Source organism: Ctenopharyngodon idella, chromosome 10 (genome assembly GCF_019924925.1).
Source record: "Ctenopharyngodon idella isolate HZGC_01 chromosome 10, HZGC01, whole genome shotgun sequence".
NCBI classification, from domain to species: domain Eukaryota; kingdom Metazoa; phylum Chordata; class Actinopteri; order Cypriniformes; family Xenocyprididae; genus Ctenopharyngodon; species Ctenopharyngodon idella.
Genome location: NC_067229.1, coordinates 5,720,945 through 5,740,077, shown reverse-complemented (window position 1 = coordinate 5,740,077; position 19,133 = coordinate 5,720,945). Strand labels below are relative to the sequence as shown.

General features: G+C 37.4%; 1 protein-coding gene and 1 long non-coding RNA gene across 2 annotated transcripts in view; both read right to left on the bottom strand.

Annotated features, from left to right (window-relative positions):
* LOC127520219 (uncharacterized) overlaps positions 1-19,133 on the bottom strand; it is a 101,105-nt gene that overhangs the window by 55,335 nt on the left and 26,637 nt on the right. The window contains exons 9-23 of the mRNA XM_051908162.1: positions 17,389-17,559; positions 16,763-16,936; positions 16,418-16,588; positions 15,728-15,901; positions 15,341-15,514; positions 15,032-15,202; positions 13,753-13,926; positions 11,889-12,059; positions 11,125-11,295; positions 2,940-3,113; positions 2,625-2,795; positions 2,307-2,477; positions 1,901-2,074; positions 1,565-1,735; positions 1,257-1,427 (exon numbers count right to left, since the gene is read on the bottom strand). Coding sequence (XP_051764122.1) covers positions 1,257-1,427; positions 1,565-1,735; positions 1,901-2,074; positions 2,307-2,477; positions 2,625-2,795; positions 2,940-3,113; positions 11,125-11,295; positions 11,889-12,059; positions 13,753-13,926; positions 15,032-15,202; positions 15,341-15,514; positions 15,728-15,901; positions 16,418-16,588; positions 16,763-16,936; positions 17,389-17,559 — 2,583 coding nt within the window. The remainder of the gene's footprint in view (positions 1-1,256; positions 1,428-1,564; positions 1,736-1,900; positions 2,075-2,306; positions 2,478-2,624; positions 2,796-2,939; positions 3,114-11,124; positions 11,296-11,888; positions 12,060-13,752; positions 13,927-15,031; positions 15,203-15,340; positions 15,515-15,727; positions 15,902-16,417; positions 16,589-16,762; positions 16,937-17,388; positions 17,560-19,133) is intronic.
* On the bottom strand, positions 7,406-11,118 carry LOC127519922 (uncharacterized). The gene is made up of 2 exons (XR_007931976.1): positions 9,935-11,118; positions 7,406-9,789 (listed from the first exon to the last, which is right to left on the bottom strand). It is a non-coding gene; the product is annotated as an uncharacterized LOC127519922 (long non-coding RNA).

Here is a 19,133-nt window from a genome sequence, read left to right as displayed (position 1 = left end):
TTCAAATGGGAATCACAGTGTTACTTATAATTAACACCAAGCGGTGTTAATTATAAGTAACACTGAAGCAGTTTTAAAGTTACTTACACCAACAGAACCATCATGATACAGAGCAGAAATAGTGAATTTTTAAACACATTGTGGGGAAAAAAGATTAGATACACCCACAGACATCAAGAATCAGCATATGTTTCTCATCAATGGTGACATATTTCATGCCGCAATGCAGGTTGGGAGTCATGAGTTTTATACTATGGTGGCTCCCAACATGCATTGCAGCATGAAGTATGTCACAATTATTGAGATTCATATGCCGATTCTTGATGTCAGTATTGTCTTAAATAAAAAAAAGACAAAAAGAAATACAATTTGAAAACAAAAAAAATGTAAGAAATGGTGTAACGTTCAGACACAGACATCAAGAATCAGCATATGTCTCTCATCCATACTGGGAGCCACCATAGTATAAAACTCATGACTACCAGGCATAAAGCATGTCACCATTGATGAGAAACATGCTGGTTCTTGATGTCTGTGGGTGTGTCTAATTTTGTTTCCCCAAAATATGTTTAAAAATCAAAATTTCTGATCTGTGGCATCAAGGTACTTTTGGGTAAATAACTTAATAATAAACAAGCACTTTCAGACAGTGATGGGACTAGACAATCAGACAGTGATGGGACTAGACAATCAGTTTTCTTCTGATATCACCAATTGCTCTTGTTTATGGTCTGCTTCGTAACAAATTATGCGTTTCCATAAACACTGTTACAAAAACCACAAACTCATAAAAAGTCAAGAGTCAAACTACCCAACTAAAGGAAACACTGATTTCAATAAAACAATTTCAATAAAACATCATCATCTAAACCTGTTAATTCTCAAAAAGAACTGTAGACAAATGACAGAAATAAAGTCTGTTTGTAATAAGAGAGATTTAATGTATTTTCATCTAAGGCTGTGGCTGGATGTCAACTGTAGTTCTTGTGTTTCTCTTTCCTTCAGTGATTCTGCCCATTTTCATCAGGTGTCTTCAATAATCAAGCAATCATCACTTAATTAATTACTTAAGTATGTAATTAACTCTAACACTGCTTCAGTGTTACTTTTAACACCCTGCTGGTGGTTCCCATATGAACACAGAGTGGTGTTAATTTAACACCGGGGAATTTACTGTGTGTCTTTTCATTTTCCTTAGTTTACTACAGTAATTTTAACTTTAAACAAAAGAGAACAATATTATTAAAACCACTCACTTAAGTTTTTCTAGTGTGCAGTTTGTATTTTGTAAGCCATTTTGGAGCTTCTTCACTCCTGAATTCTGCAGATTATTGTTGCTCATGTCAAGCTCTTTCAGACTGGAGTTTGATCTCAGGACTGTAGCGAGAGCTGAACAGCTTTCCTCTGTTAGGCCACAATCACGTAGCCTAAAATGATGAATAGGAGGAGAATTTACAAACACAAATTACTTGATGCCACTATTAAGTGATTCCTGAGAACTGATTTAGGTCACCTGATTTAAGATATTTAAATGTGCAATAAAAACTAAACTAAAATTACTCACATCAGTATGTTGAGTTGACAGTGTTTATCCTGCAGTAGAACAGCGACCTGATTCACTCCTGTGTCTCCTAGTTCACATCCACTCAGATTCAGCTCTCTCAGGAGTAACGGATTTTTACTAACAATTTCTCTCACATACTGAAAGGCTTCATCTGCAGCCGGACTCAAAACCCTGGAGAAACAGGAAATACATTGATATATTTTATTTTCACAAGCTTGTGAAAGGGCTTTTGATCAGTTTAAAGCTTTTGTAATAGTCTTTTTTTGACAGTTTAATTCTCTTTAATCTAAAACTGGTTTAAGACTATTGAACATTATTTATTTAAAAAACATTCACCTCAGTGTCTTCAGTTGACAGTTTGGATCCTGTAGCAAATCATTGAGCTCCTTCACTCCTGATTGTCCAGGATCATTTCCTATGAGATCCAGCTCTATCAAGTGTGAAGGGTTGGATCTCAGAGCTGAAGCCAGAGCTTTATAACCTCCTTCAGTAATACTGCAATTTGAAAGTCTACAGAAAAGAGGTTTGAAATAACAAAATCTATTCTAAAATTAATTAGTGAACATGTTTTATATCATAAAACCTCAAATACACTTCATTTATTCTCTCTTCTGGTCAAAGAAGGCCTGGTCTGGTGACAGAAGTCTTTTCATTTTCCTTAGTTTTTTTTTTTACAGTCATTTTAACTTTAAACAAAAGAGAGCAATATTATTAAAACCAAACAATGGTTCATTAAACTCACCTGAGTTTCTCCAGTGTGCAGTTTGTATTTTCTAATCCATTCTGGAGTTTCTTCACTCCTGAATCCTGCAGATTATTGTTGCTGATGTCAAGCTCTTTCAGACTGGGGTTTGATCTCAGGACTGTAGCAAGAGCTGAACAGCTTTCCTCTGTTAGATCACAATTACTTAGCCTAAAATGATCAACATGAGGGGGAGAATTTACAAACACAAAGTACTTGATGCCAATATTCAGTGATGACTAAAGATTATTGTGTTTTGGTCACTTGAGTTATTTAAGATGCTTTAGATGTCCAGTAAATAATGAACAAAATACTCACATCAGTGTGTTGAGTTTACAGTGTTTATCCTGCAGTAGAACAGCAAGTTTATTCACATTTGAGTCTCCTAATTTATGCTCACTCAAATTCAGCTCTCTGAGGAGTAACAGGTTTTTACCCACAATTCCTCTTACATACTGACAAGCTTCATCTGCATCAGGACTCAAAAACCTGGAGAGAGATAAAGTATATGGACATTCCCTGCCATATAATGACTTTTTTCACAAGCTTGTCAAATACTTTTTGTCAGTTTAATACTGTTTAAGCTAAAACTGTTTTAAAACTATTGCACTTCAATTTTAAGAAAAAACTTACCTCAGTGTCTTCAGTTGACAGTTTGGATCCTGTAGTAAATCATTGAGCTGCTTCACCCCTGATTGTCCAGGATCATTTCCTTTGAGATCCAGCTCTATCAGGTGTGAATGGTTTGATCTCAGAGCTGAAGCCAGAGTATTATAACCTTCTTCAGTAATACTGCAGTTTGAAAGTCTACAGAAAAGAGGTTTGAAATAACCAAATCTGTTATAAAATTAATATCAGTGAATGTGTTTTATATCATAAAACCTCAAATACATTTAATTTATTCTCTCTTCTGGTAAGAGAAGGTCGGTGATAGAAGTATGTATTTTCATTTTCCATAGTATACTACAGTCATTTTAACTTTGAACAAAAGTGAACAATATTATTAAAACCAAACTCCCCTCATCACAACAGGAGTCCCTTTTCATCTGCCATGATGAAAAGGATAGGGCTCTAAAACTCACACCTCCAAAAGAAGTTTCACAAACAAAGAATTAGCTGGGCTAGGAGATAAGCCTGCAAAGACAATTGCCAAGTACCGTTTGTGGAAGGGAAGAAGGATGACATTAGCATGTAATTGATCACAGACTGATCCCATCACCATTTGGCCATTGTTCACCCCAGTCCCTCAGCCCTGAGACCATGGTGTGAATGACCACAGACTCTCAGACTCAACCCAACCAATTTTGCCATGTGGATTGAGGCCACAAAGGATGGATTTTCTATGCAAAATGGACACACAGTGGACAAAATGGAAAAAATCCTATTCATATCTATTTAAGGAACTGTATATTCTTAACGAGTGTTGTTTGTGTACATGCGAAATATACAAACGTACCTATTAAAGTATACAAGAATGCATGTGTAAAAAGTTCAATATTACCCAATGATGTTTGGTCTTTATGTTTTCAGCACAATGTCTAGGTTAATCTGGAATTGGTCTGGAAAGTGAATTATGCATAGGAAAATCCTTAAAGACACTGTTCTAAACATGAACTTTAGGTTATGCAAATGAACCTCATGCCAGAGAGGGGCCATACGATGGCCACCTCTGACAGCATGAGCCAATTAAAACATTGGATCTGAAAGGTGCCAATTTGCAATTCCCTCCTTCTCAGGAGAGATTAAAAGGCTTTTCTCTGACAGAGAGTTGTTCCAGTTCTGGGTTCCAGTTCTGAGTTCCAGCTGTGGTTCTAGCTCCAGTTCTGGTTCTGGTTCAAGGTTCTGCAAGAAGTGAATTTGTGGAGTTTGAAAACAGCAACAGAGATCTTTTCAAGATCTTCTGCACCAACTTCAGTTTCTCCATCTGCGTGTTCCAGATCGCCTGGATCTTCTGCACCAAATTGCTGCTAAATTTTCATATTTCCACAACAAGATCAACAGCGCTTCAAACACACGCACACTTTTCAAAACATTCAACTCTCTCATCTGTCACCCTCCACCACCACCCACCACCTCTTCAACTGCTGATGATTTTGGTAATTTCTTCATTGACAGAACAACAACCATCAGCAGTCAGTTCTCAGCTCCACACACACAAAAACACTGACCAACCACATCCACAAATTTTCTCTCTTCCTTTCTCTCCCCTCACTGAGGCAGAAATATCTAAACTCCTCCTCTCCAGTCATCCTACCACCTTCCATCTAGATCCCATCCCCTCACACCTTCTACAGGCGATCTCTTCTACACTTTTACCAGCACTCACACACATTATCAACACATCTCTCCACACTGGTATTTTCCCTACCGCATTCAAGCAGGCTTGGGTAACCCCACTGCTTAAAAAACCTACATTAAACACATCACTTGTAGACAGTTACAGAGCTGTCTCTCTCCTACCATTAATAGCAAAAACACTTGAACATTTTGTTTTCAACCAGATATCATCTTTCCTCTCACAGAATAACCAGCGGGCTATTCAACAGAGACTGCACTACTGTAGGTCACTGAATCCCTGCGTATTGCGAAGGCTGATTCCAAATCATCAGTTCTCATTCTGCTTGATCTATCTGTGGCCTTTGACACCGTAAATCATCAGATTCTTCTGTCCACCCTGTCATCACTGGGCATCACAAGAACTCCACTTCACTGGTTTGAATCCTATCTCACAGGTAGGTCTTGCAGGTTTTCCTGGAGAGGAGAGGTATCCAAAGCACATCAAGTGATCATGGGGGTTCCTCAGAGTTCAGTTCTTGGACCCCTCTTCTTCTCCATATACACTACATCACTGGGTCTCAACATACAGGCACATGGTTTCTCATACCATTGAAATGCTGATGAAATGCAGCTCTTCCTTTCGTTTCATCCAGATGATCCTACAGTAGCTGCACGAATCTCAAGCTGTCTGGCAGACATCTTGGCATGGATGAAAGAACTTCTACTGCAGCTCAACCTGGCAAAGACTGAGCTTCTGGTCTTCCCTGCCAATCCGACTCTAGTCAAGTCACCTTTATTTATATAGCGCTTTTTACAATGCATATTGTGTCAAAGCAGCTTTACAGTGTTAACAGGAAAATAATTTGGCTGCACAGCAGCTCTAGAAGAAAATTATGTCATTGTCCACCTTAAGTAAGTTCAATATTGATTTATTCCACTGTAAAAATCTTTAGTTATTATTTTAGTTTATTTATCTATACAGCAGTTCTGGTGAAAACAGTGATGTCATTGTCCAGTTCAGTTCAGTTCGCATACAATGGTGTCAATGCAAGCAGATCAAAAACATTGTTGAATATCAAGTGGCTCTACAGCATGATTTCACCATCCAACTAGGTACATCATCAATTACCCCATCAAGGTCGTCCGGAAATCTTGGAGTAATCTTTGATGACCAATTGACCTTCAAAGACCACATTGCAAAGACAGCTCGGTCATGCAGATTTACACTACACAACATCAGGAAGATCAGGCCTTTTCTAACAGAGCATGCAACACCACTTCTCCTCCAGGCTCTGGTAATTTCTAGGCTTGATTACTGCAATCCTCTTCTGTCTGGACTGACATCATGTGCAATCAAACCTCTATAAATGATTCAGAATGCTGCAGCATGTCTTGTCTTTAATGAGCCCAAAAGGGCCCATGTCACACCTCTCTTCATCTCTCTGCACTGGCTTCCACTTGCTGCTCGCATCAAGTTCAGGGCACTGACGCTTGCTTACAGATCTACCACAGGCTCAGCACCCTCCTACTTCCACTCACTCTTATGAGTCTACGTCCCAACCAGAAGCCTGGAATCGCTAAACAAGCGAAGGCTCGTGGTACTATCACAGAGAGGCACAAATTAGCTCTTCAGAACATTTTCGTTCACTGTTCCTGGTGAAATTATCTCCCCGCCTTCATCCGGAATGCAGAATCCCTGGCAATACTGAAAAGACAGCTGAAAACTCATCTCTTTTGAGAGCACTTAACCTCATCATAAGAAAAAAATGCTTTCACTTCCTTTAATCTCTCCCTATTGTAGCTTATGCTACTCTAAGAAATGTCTGAAACTTGTATTGTGAGCACTTCTTGTGTCTACTTGCCTCTTCACAATGAATCGCTTGTTGTATTTCTCACTTGTAAGTCGCTTTGGATAAAAGTGTCTGCAAAATGAATAAATGTAAAAATGTAAATGTAAATTCAGAATCTTCTCTTCAAGGATCCTCCATCTGCATGTTCCAGATTATAAGGATCATCTGCACAGACATTAGAACCTTCAACTTCAAGGCTCCTTCATCTGCGTGTTCCAGAATAAGGACCTTCTCTGTGCTCCAGGAGTTCAACGTTCACAAGTATTTCATGTTCAAGGCTGTGAAATGGATTCCCATCTTCCTCTCTAAATACCATAAAGAGAGCTTGGGAGGAAGACCTTGACAGACCACTTTCTGAAGACACATGGAACTGTATTCTCAAACAGGTCCACTCATCGTCAATGTGTGCTTGCCATTCACTTATACAGTTCAAAGTAGTACACAGAGCTCATATATCCAAAGTTAAACTAGCTAAAATATTTCCTCGTACTAGCCCCATATGCAATAGATGTAAATGTGATGAGGGATCATTAATTCACATGTTCTGGACATGCCCCAAATTAGAGCGTTTCTGGCGATCAATATTTCACACCCTTTCGGCGGTTCTTAAACACAGTTTTGAGCCAGAACCTCTGGTGGCATTATTTGGAGTAGCTCCAGAGGAGTCGTGGCTGTCAGCGTCTATGTGTAAAGTCCTTGCTTTCTCTTCCTTGTTAGCACGTAGAGCGATACTATTAAAGTGGAAAGATCCCTTCCCACCCACACATACTCAATGGATTAGTGATATGATGTCTTGTCTCTCCCTTGAAAAAATTAGGTATTCATTAAGAGGGTCGGAAAAACATTTTTTTTTTTAAGATGTGGCACCCTTTTATTGACTATGTTGATAAGTCTGTTTAAATAATGCCCTGTTTTTGGCTTCTTTTTTCTTTTCTTTTTTTTTTTTGATTTTTTTTTAAATTTATTTATTCATTTATTTATTTATTTTTTTTCTCCAGAGTGTATGTGCATGTATCTCTTTTTATATATGGCTGGAGGCTGACATATGTTGACGTATATATGTATGCTCGGTTCTTCTACTTACAATTCTTATCTGAATTAATGGACAGTATGGATGCTGCGCTAGTTATTTGATGGTGAGGGTTGGGGGATTGTTTCATGTGATTTATAATGTAAATATCAATAAAAAAAACTTTGAAAGAGAAATGGATTCCAACTCCTTTCATCCCACTGCAATGTGGCCCAGCTGTGAAAGATGTCACCGCTGGGACTCACCAGGGAACACCAACCACGTCACCAGGCAGAAGTAAATATCACTATACCAAACCTCTTTCCAGAGACCAAGACATTAGTGTATATTGTCAGTAAATGATAATATATTGTAAGTATATGATATCTAATTTGCATTAGATTTTGCATAGCTGATAATAACAAATAGCAGTTAATAACAAATAATCTCTCGATTTATTTGAATTCAGAATAAGATTTACCTTATTTACTTCCAGAGGAACCACTGTTTATCTTTCCATAAGATAACTTGTAACTGCCTTAGTAACATCCAACTCAAGTCACTTGAATTTATCAATATTTTTCCATTCAGTAGTTGTTAGTTACTCTTGTCTATACTTTTGCTAATAAAATCCTTTTATTACACGTGTCTTCCTTGTGTTGATCATACAGTAAGAGGCTATACAAGTTAACAATATTTCACAAATCCTTCAGATTGGTCAGATGACGAACTTATCCAATTTATCTAATTCTAATTCAGTCCACAATCTCCCATGATTCTTTACTGTTAAGGTGAAATTCCCTGGCTGGTGTTATAAGCCCAGTATATCCTGAAAAGGAACTCGGTGCAGCACTCGTGCTAACTGGCACACTGCCAAAGTGCGTGCACAGAAACCTGCCTCAGAAGGCGATTGCGAATTAGGGTTGTGCTCGATGTTAAAGTGTTATTAAGCACAATAAGTACGGGATAAACTGGTAGACACGATTAGCTGGTAGAAATTTGTCAACCGGTAGAGATTTTGGACTATCGTCTTTGTCGCGGTTACACTCAGGTGAGGTTGCTATGCTGCGCGGTCATGAAAGCTTACAATTTGCATGAGTTTTTAAGCATTGCGGTTTAAAAACAAGTCGTTTTAAACTGTTAAAGCGCAATTAGCAGTGAAAAATAACCTAGAGAGCTTGAGGACTGAACTGAGTGCTTTTGGGGCTTGAATGGTTAAATACACATACCTATGTGTCAAAGTAACCACGCATTTATAAGTAAACAGGGCCATTTATCTCTTAAGTGAAGATACTGTTGAGAAAGACAAGGCTTGAGTATAATGGATCGGCGCAGTCAGTCTTAAAGGGACACCATCCAAATTTACCTGGTGTCATTATAAATGCTAATCAAACTACAAAAAAGAGAGAAATCTCTCACTGCTTGCTTTTGTAACTTTAATAAGTATAAATGTATATTTAATTTACACAGTAAAGACTGTTTTGCATTTTTTTATACCTTTGATTACTTTATACATTTTATGTAGTATTTCTAGTGCTTGAAGTTTTTCTGGTTGGTCTATTTCATCTGTCTTTGTTCTATTGTAGTTTGTTTTCTTTGCTCTTTCTTTATCAGTTCATTTGTCTTTTTTTATTTTTTTTATTTATTTTTTTTTTTAGAGTTTTTTAGGCTAGTATTAATTTTTTAAATGATATTGAAATTGGTGATAAGAATTATGAAATTTCAATGGTTTGAAAAATTTTATCATCATAAAATCGTACTTAAAGCAAAAATAACTATATCGTGATATATATTGCTATCGTGATATAAAATTACTCATATCGTGATACAAAATTTTGGTCATATCGCCCACCCCTAGAATATAATCAGAAATGGAAACAAAATCAAATTTAATCGATCTGAACAGAAACACTTATTTTAAATGCCCATTAATAATGGTTAATAACATTATTTTATCATTCTGTTTGATATTTTGTTTTGGCAGTCAACCAATCACGAATTCAAATAGAACAGCCGATGCAAATGTGACGATGACACATCCAACGTGAGTGAAATACCCGTGCTCAGGCTCTAAAGTGAGTGAAATGCCCGGGCTCAGACTCTAAAGTGAGTGAAATGTCTGCGTCCAGGCTCAACTGTCAAGTCATCATAGGTTAGGTAAGTGACAATGGCAATGCCCTGGCATTAGTTTTTCTGAAGATATATGTCACCCACCGTCAAGCATTAGGCCTACATTTAGGTGAAAATGAAGTAATATGCAGCTTGTTGTGTTTTGAAACCAGTGAAAATTGCAGGATAGTGTAGAACATCAGTTCACACAACGTCACATCACGCACCTGCAGCGCTTCTGTGAACGGAGAAAACAAAACTATACATAACACTCCAAAGATCTAGAAAATTAAACTGAGATATTCTGCTTGTTTTCATTATTTGATTGTCTTTTGTAAATTTATGAATGATGTCTTGCTTTTACATGTATGAAAATAAAGTACCGAGTACAGTTTACTTTAAAAATCCAGCGGTCGCACCGACACCTCAAGCGCACACAAAAATTCTTGTATTGCTTACTTGATATCGCAGCCTGTTAAATATTAAAATAAAATACAGTCAACCAAACATACAAAACGTTACACTTCTCAATTTAATAATCTGTAATCCAATCTGTGCCATTTACCACCCGTGACCACCGCCTCACTGTGCTCTTATATGTGAAGGATGATGTTTTACATTGATAATGCTAGTGAAGGACAAAGATTACATAATAAATAATTGATTACATTGAGTACATACAAAATAGTTCAGCATACGTCGCGAAAATATAAACAGTTAGATTTGTGCAAATGAAAAATGTAGGCTTCAGATACATTTAAAATTAATCTGTTTTGCATCTTATTTAGTTTTATTTCTAATAAATAAACCTGTTTCTGACTGTGAATATAGCAATAGAAGCTGGAATGGCATTAAAGAAAAGAGAATTTTTAAAATTCGTTTTGGCTTGACATTTATATAGCCTAAATAGGCCTACTGTTAACTTTATAGGTTTTGTTGTGGAGTGCATAGTGGAAAGTAAATTAGGGCAGTTTTGTTCATAATTTATGTTTACAAACATTATAAACAAAGCTATATAGGCTAGGCTATTTGTAAACATTCTACTTTATTACTGGCAATTTACATTATTTCTGAACGTAATAATAAAATGTGTTGTATACAAGACTTATCTTTTTTCCTCTCATGAGTAGCGCATTTTTAACCATGCAGCAAACATTTGAAAATATCTTGAAAATACACTTTAATTTAAAAACCGTTGATAGTTTTTCCTTTCGTTTAATAGGTTTACATTTGGACAGAATCTTGTTATAAAAGATAATTGTATTGGCTAAGACGGCAAGACTCGCTTTGTTTTTGAATAAAGAAAATGCTGTACGTATTATTATTATTATTATTATAATAAAGTAGGCTACATACAAAAAAAGGTTAAAAAATAATGTTATTAACCAGTGTTTCGGAACATTAATAATACAGAAAGAACGCAGGAACAGAAACATTAAAATACTGATTCTGCTTGGAGTGAACTGATTGATTTTTTTTTGTTTTTAAGTCCTCATATTAATACTAAATATCAATATTAGTATTAATATATAAGACTCTAAATCACTACAAAACAATAGTTCATTAAATTCACCTGAGTTTCTCCAGTGTGCAGTTTGTATTTTCTAAGCCGTTCTGGAGTTTTTTCACTCCTGAATCCAGCAGATTATTGTTGCTCATGTCAAGCTCTTTCAGACTGGAGTTTGATCTCAGGACTGTAGCGAGAGCTGAACAGCTTTCCTCTGTTAGACCACAATTACAAAGCCTAAAATGATGAACATGAGAGAGGGAAATTATAAGCACAATGACTTGGATGCAAATATTAAAGTACTCGCCCCGTAAGACCTTTGTTCATCTTCGGAACACAAATTAAGACAATTTTGATGAAATCCAAGAGGTTTTTTATCCCCAATAGAAAGCAACGTAATTACTGTCATTCAAGGTCCAGGAAAGTACTAAAGACATTGTTAAAATAGTCAACATGACTACAGTGGTTCAACCTTAATGTTATGAAGTGACAAGAATACTTTTTGTGTGCAAAAACAAACAAAAATAACAACTTTATTAAACAAATTCTCCTCTCCACTGTCAGACACGTGAACAGCCTCAGCCAATACTGAGCTGTCGTTCAGACATAACACAGAATCGCTGAACTGTGTTCGCTGCATCAACTGCATTCGAGTTTGACAGGGTAGAGAAGAATTTGATGAATAAAGTCGTTATTTGTGTTTTGAGTACTTAATGACAGAAATTTCATTTTGGGGTGAACTAACCCTTTAAGTTGATTAAAGAGGATTAATGTGTTTCGGTTATTTAAGCTACTTTAAATGTATAACAAGAAATAAACAAAATACTCACATCAGTGTGTTAAGTTTACAGTGTTTATCCTGCAGTAGAGCAGCCATCCGATTCACTTGTGTGTCTCCTAGTTCACGTTCACTCAGATTCAGCTCTCTGAGAAGTAGTGGGTTTTTACCCACAATTCCTCTCACATACTGAAAGGCTTCATCAGCAGCAGGACCAAAAAACCTGGAGAAAAAGGAAACACAACCCGAATTCCGGAAATGTTGGGATGTTTTTTAAAATTTGCTTAAAATGAAAAATAAAAGACTTTCTTATTTCGATAGGTGAAAGATCTGAACTGCAGGCAGGCCAATTCAGCACCCAGACTCTTCTACGACGAAGCCATGCTGTTGTAATAGCTGCAGTATCTGGTTTTGCATTGTCCTGCTGAAATACACAAGGCCTTCCCTGAAATAGACATCGTCTGGAGGGGAGCATATGTTGCTCTAAAACCTTTATATACCTTTCAGCATTCATAGTGCCTTCCAAAACATGCAAGCTGCCCATACCATATGCACTTATGCACCCCCGTACCATCAGAAATGCTGGCTTTTGAACTGAACGCTTTTGAATGGAAGGTCTCCCTCCTCTTAAGCCCGGAAGACACGGCTTCCGTGATTTCCAACAAGAATGTCAAATTTGGACTCGTCTGACCATAGAACACTTTTCCACTTTGAAACAGTCCATTTTAAATGAGCCTTGGCCCACAGGACATGACGGCGCTTCTGGACCATTTTCACATATGACTCCTTTTTGCACGATAGAGATTTAGTTAGCATCTGCAGATGGCATGGTGGATTGTGTTTACCGACATAGTTTCTGGAAGTATTCCTGGGCCCATTTAGTAATGTCATTGACACAATCATGCTGATGAGAGATGCAGTGTCGTCTGAGGGCCTGAAGACCACGGGGATCCAATAAAGGTCTTCGGCCTTGTCCCTTATGCACAGAGATTTTTCTAGTTTCTCTTAATCTTTTGATGATGTTATGCACTGTAATTGATGAGATTTGCAAAGCCTTTGCAATTTGATGTTGAAGAACACTGAACATTGTTCATAATTCTGAGAGACTCTGCCTCTCTAAGACATCCCTTTTATAGCTAATCATGTTACAGACCTGATATCAGTTAACTTAATTAGTTGCTAGATGTTCTTCCAGCTGAATCTTTACAAAATGTCTTGCTTTTTCAGCCATTTGTTGCCCCCATGCCAACTTTTTTGAGACCTGTAGCAGGCATCAAATTTGAAATGAGCTCATTTAGTGGATAAAAGTGTAAAGTTTCTTTGTTTAAACATTTGTTATGTTATCTCGGTTCTATTGTGAATAAAATATTGGCTCATGTGATTTGAAAGTCTTTTAGTTTTCATTTTATTCAAATTTAAAAAACATCCCAACATATCTGGAAGTTTCTCAGAACAGAAAACAAAATGGCCATTAAGTTCCAGTTTTAACCGGTTTCACACAGACTACACAGCATTAGGTTACATCTACTACCCAGCACTGGGCTGGTGTGTGAGGGCACCCCAAACTACCCAGCACCTGGGTAAATATATTAAAAATAACCCAATAAAATTACCCAGCAGGCTGAACCCAGCATTTGGGTTAAAAAAATAACCGAACATTTTCAGAGTGACCCAGTACACGGTTAAAATAATAAAAATAACCCAATAAAATTACCCAGCAGGCTGAACCCAGCATTTGGGTTAAAAAATAACCCAGCATTTTTTTAAAGTGTACATTGACATTACCTGCCATATATTTTATTTTTTACAAGCTTGTGAATGGGCTGTTGATAAGTGCAAAGCGTTTATAAACATCTTTCACAGTTTCAGCTAAAATTGGTTTAAGACTATTGAACATTATTTTAAAAAACACTCACCTCAGTGTCTTCAGTTGACAATTTGGATCATGTAGTAAATCACTGAGCTCCTTCACTCCTGATTCTCCAGGATCATTTCCTGTGAGATCCAGCTCTATCAGGTGTGAAGGGTTTGATCTCAAAGCTGAAGCCAGAGCTTTATAACCTTCTTCAGTGATACTGCAGTCTGAAAGTCTACAAAGAATAAAAATAAGAATTCAAACTAACATTGTGGTTCAAATTCATTCATTACTGCACAAAATATTATACTATCACACTACTGAATACTCTAAAGAAGTTCAAGGCTCAGGGAAGAAGCCACCTCATGGGCAACTGCTGCATAAACAAACAAAATTAGAAACAAAGTCCCAGGTCTGGTCCTTTTTATTCTTCCACTGTTGTCACTCCTTTTTTTATCCCTCCTTTTAGCTCCTTGTGGGACTCACTTCACTTCCACTTGTGTTTGCTTTAAAGAGATCATGAAATTGATTTTTTTTTTTATTATTTTATAATGTTTCCTGAGGTGCACTTATAATGTTAATATGATTTTTACATCAAATAATTGTCATAATTTAGAAATTACTATTTTCAACCCTGATTTTACCCCTCTGATCTGAACACTCTGTTTGAAGGGGTGTGTCTGCTGTGAGACTTCGATGTAAACATACCCACTGCTGTGATTGGCCGACATCTTGCAATTGAAATAAGTATTACATGTGGAATCCTTTTGAATAATTTTACCACATTTTTACTATTACAGCTGTCGAGATTAACAAACTCTAAAGAAATGCTTTCACCATAACTAACAATGCAAACATGATTTAAATACAGTGAGAGATTAATAGTGTAGTGTAAGAGCGTCACTATAACGGGAGTTTTGGAAAGTGTCCAGATAAACTCGCGCTGCGTGATCGACAGCTTCAGCCATTATAAAGAGAGTGTTCTTTGAAGTAAAAATACAAGTATTATTCAATATGAATTTAACTGTCATTACCGGTTTAAAAATGAAATTTGTTATTTACAGTTTGCGGGGTCCTTGATGATACAAAAACCTCTTCTATGCCAAAAGACCAAGGAAAATTTAATTTCTCATGTCATGACCCCTTTAATTTTAGTACAGTTAACAAATATTCTTTAAGATTTCATTTTTGTTAGAAAACCAGTAATCTTACATTTTTTTCTGCTTCTGGAAGTGGACAGATTCAACAATATATAACATTCCCATCATCAGCCAATGTGCAATATTCATCTCACTGCTCATATCCTTTGTTCAGTGCAGCTGATGGTGAAATGTACTCACTTCAGTATCTTCAGCTCACACACAGGATTCTTCAGTCCCTCACAGATCTCTTTGACTCCTGAGTCCAGCAGACGGCTGTTGTTCAGGTTCATCTCTTTCAGGATGGTTTTGGAGGCGAGAACAGCAGCTAGAACTGAAGAGCTTTTCTCTGTCAGCTCACAATTATTCAGCCTAAACAATAACAGCATTATTTATTATTCACCATATATTCAACACACATCAGATCAACAGGTCTCCATATCTGCTCACACATGCGACTTAGTCATTTATAATGAATAAACAGAACATTTATAACTCATGTTCACTCACTTAATTTTCTCCAGTTTGCTATGAGAGTCCTTCAAAAGAGCAGAGAGCTTCTCCCCATCCAGGCCTCCTAATTTATCTTCACTCAGATCCAGTTCTGTTAGTAGCAATGGACTTTTACCCAAAACTTTTGTGAGATACTCACACGCTTCCTGTGCAGAAGGACTTTTCAGAAACCTACAGGAAGTAGATCAAATAATTTATGTTTTTACATTTTTTTTTTTTTTGTCACAAATTCAGTTGTGTGCCTGTTGAATTTCTCTGAATTGCAATTTAATTCCAGTTCATGTCATTCATATTCCACACTGGTCCATTTGACCCCTCTATCTATTTTCATACAGCTGATTTCACATCACTCATTCAGTTTTAAATATTTCAAGGTTTTATCACCTGATGGTCTTTAATTTATAGTGTTCATCCTGTAGTAAATCATTGAGCTCCTTCACTCCTGATTGTCCAGGATCATTTCCTGTGAGATCCAGCTCTATCAGGTATGAAGGGTTTGATCTCACAGCTGAAGCCAGAGCTTTATAACCTTCTTCAGTGATACAGCAGTCTGAAAGTCTAAAATAAGATGTCATTACAAGTACAAGTTCTATGCTTTAAAAAAAAAAAAAAAAAAAAACTGCACCACGGGACTGTTAAAACAAGATGCAAACACTCCAGCGACCTCAGAATGCACACAAGATGTATATAATCTGAGACATAACCATGCAAAAATGAAAAACGTCAAATTGACATTTCCTGCAAAACCTGACAGCTCAATTTATAAATCATTATTATTGGATTACTTTTGTGAATCAAGGTAAGATCTGACATACTTGCTTACATATTTGCATACTCACTCAATAACTGATTTTTTTTCATTTTTACAAAAAAAATCCATAGAGTACCTTTAATATCATTACTTAAAATAGACATTTACAAATGCATATTGACATGTAGAAATGTACATGATTGCAATTACACACTTCAGTTTTCCATTCTGCATTGTGGATTGTCCAACAGAAAACAGATCTTCACTATTCCTGAGCTTTCTAGTTTATTCTCACTCCGTATCAATTAAAGTCAAATACTCACATCAGTGTGTTAAGTGTACAGTGTTTATCCTGCAGTAGAGGAACAAGCTGTTTCATGTTTGAGTCCCCTAGATTACATCCACTCAAATTCAGCTCTCTCAGAAATAATGGGTTTTTACCCACAACTCTATTCACATACTGACAGGCTTCATCTGCAGCAGGACCCAAAAACCTGCAGAAGAGAAGATGAAGCAGAACTCAATTCAGTTCTTAACCAAATTTGGTGAAAAACAGCATTCTGTTAAAAAGCTGTTACAAATTTTACTTTAATGCAACAGTGAAATAATATTTCTTTAAATAATTCACCTGCTTATCATTTATTTTGTATTATTTCATCACATCTTACCTCAGTGTCTTCAGTTGACAGTTTTGATCCTGTAGTAAATCATTAAGCAGCTTCACTCCTGATTGTCCTGGATCATTTCCTGTGAGATCCAGCTCTATCAGGTGTGAAGGGTTTGATCTCAGAGCTGAAGCCAGGGCTTTATAACCTTCTTCAGTAATACTGCAGTTTGAAAGTCTAGAACAAAAATGTAAATGTAACATTCAACAAATTAATCAGCTATTCTAGAAATTACCTCAACATTATTAATCCATAATGTGAATTATATTTTGTTCTTTGTACTAAAAAATTGCAAAACAAACTTAAAAGTGAACACAAAAGGCCAGGGACCTTTAATATTTTAGACATCAACTCACCTGAGAATCTCCAGTTTACAGTCACTTACAAGGTTTCAATTATCTAAAACTCTACAGGTGTGAAAGTCTTTCATCTGAATGATCCACAACATACAAGCAACCTCAAAATGGTTGAATATCAAGAAAATGAAAATATTGAAATGGCCTAATTAAAGTCCACACTTAAAACCCATTTCACTGAGCTGAAGCAGGTTCTGTGGCAGATTAACCATCTCCAAGTTAACAGATAGATCTGAGTTCTGACTCAACACTAGGGATTGTCACATGACTTACCTCAGTATCTCCAATTTGCAATTTACACTATTCAGTCCAGTGCAGAGCAGCTTCACTCCTGAATCCTGCAGATTATTATTGTTTATGTTCAGCTCTTTCAGATTGGTATCTGATCCAAGAACTATAGCCAGAGCTGGACAGCTTTTGTCTGTTAAGTTACAATCATTAAGCCTACAAGGGAAAATAAATCACATCACAGAACTAGATACATGTAATATATTTGATAAATACAAAGATTAAATTTATACCAATTATTTTTATATGAACCATAAATATTCAGTAGTGTGAGCTACAATGAAAAAAAAAGTTTTATATTTTAGTGTCACAACCACCAGCTGGAGTGCCCTGGATTTCAACCAAAAGGCACTCCTCCCTAATCCACTGCCACTCTATCATGAACTGCATTTCCCAGAACCCATTGTTCGGAGTCATTATGCCTGATTGTTTTCACCTGTTGCTCATTTTACCTTGTTAAGCCTAGCCTATATAAACCCTAGGTGTGTCTCAATCAGCTCCCTAGTTCGGTAATCAGGGCACTGATCAGGGAGTCTGCAATTTTAAGGGCTGTCTCAATCACAGAATCTTTCCAGTGCACTGACACGTTCGCTCTGTAAAAAGTCACACAATGCACCGTGAAAACCTGGGAGCATCAATGCTCACTATGTTCCTTTAACAGAAGTTCTGGTTCTGATGGTGTCTAGTCCAGTGCTCACAGCAATTTCCAGTCCGGTTGTCCCAGGACCAGAGCCTCCAGCCATCATGGCCACCACACCACAGCCTCCAGCTGTCAAGCCCACCACGCCAGAGCCGGCAGCCATCATGGCCTCCACGACAGAGCCTCCATCCATCATGCCTGGCATTCCAGAGTCTCCAGCTTTCAAGACCGCCACGCCAGAGTCTCCAGCAACCATGAATGCCACACCAGAGTCTCCAGCCATCATAGACCGCCATGCCATAGTCTTCAGCCATCATGGACACCACACCAGAGTTCCTAGCCATCATGAACATTGCACCTGGTGTTTGAGACTAGCTTCCAGTTTGGTGGACACACTGCTGATATCTGTGTGAGCAGCTGACATCTCTGTCATGGCATCTAGTCTAGAGGTCCCAGAAGTTCTTCCACCTGTATGTCTGGGCTGCATATATTTCTGCAGAGGCTGCGGCACCTGATCAAGTGTTGCCTGAGGCAGCGGCATCTGCTCATGAAACTTTCTGTTTGCCCTGATATAACTACAGTGGTCACTCCAGAACTCACTGCCTATCCTGATGTGACCACAGAGGTCGTCCCCAAGTTTCCCGTCTGTACTGATGCGACCACGGAGGTTGTCCGTGACAGTTTCCTGTCTGCCAAGATATGACCATAGAGGTCATTCATTAACTTCTGCCTGCCCTGAGATGATCACAGAGGTCAACCTGGACACCCTGCCTGTCCTGTTATGACCAGGGAGGTATATAAACCCTGTGTATCTATTCACTCTTTGTGAAGCCTTATATGTGTTAACTCAGCATTTCTGAGCGTTCTTATGGTTTCCTGTTCCATGGTTTTGACTCTTAACCGGTAATCCAGAAAACAGGTATCCTGCCTGTTGTTTGTTTTGGATTGTTTGCATGTGTTTATGACCTCTTTCCTGATTACTGGATTACGTATTTGGATTACCCTTTATTAAAGGCTTTATTAAATGCCCTATATTAAATTTACTGATTCAGTGACAAATTTCTTTGATAAAAAGAAACTAGCATGCTTG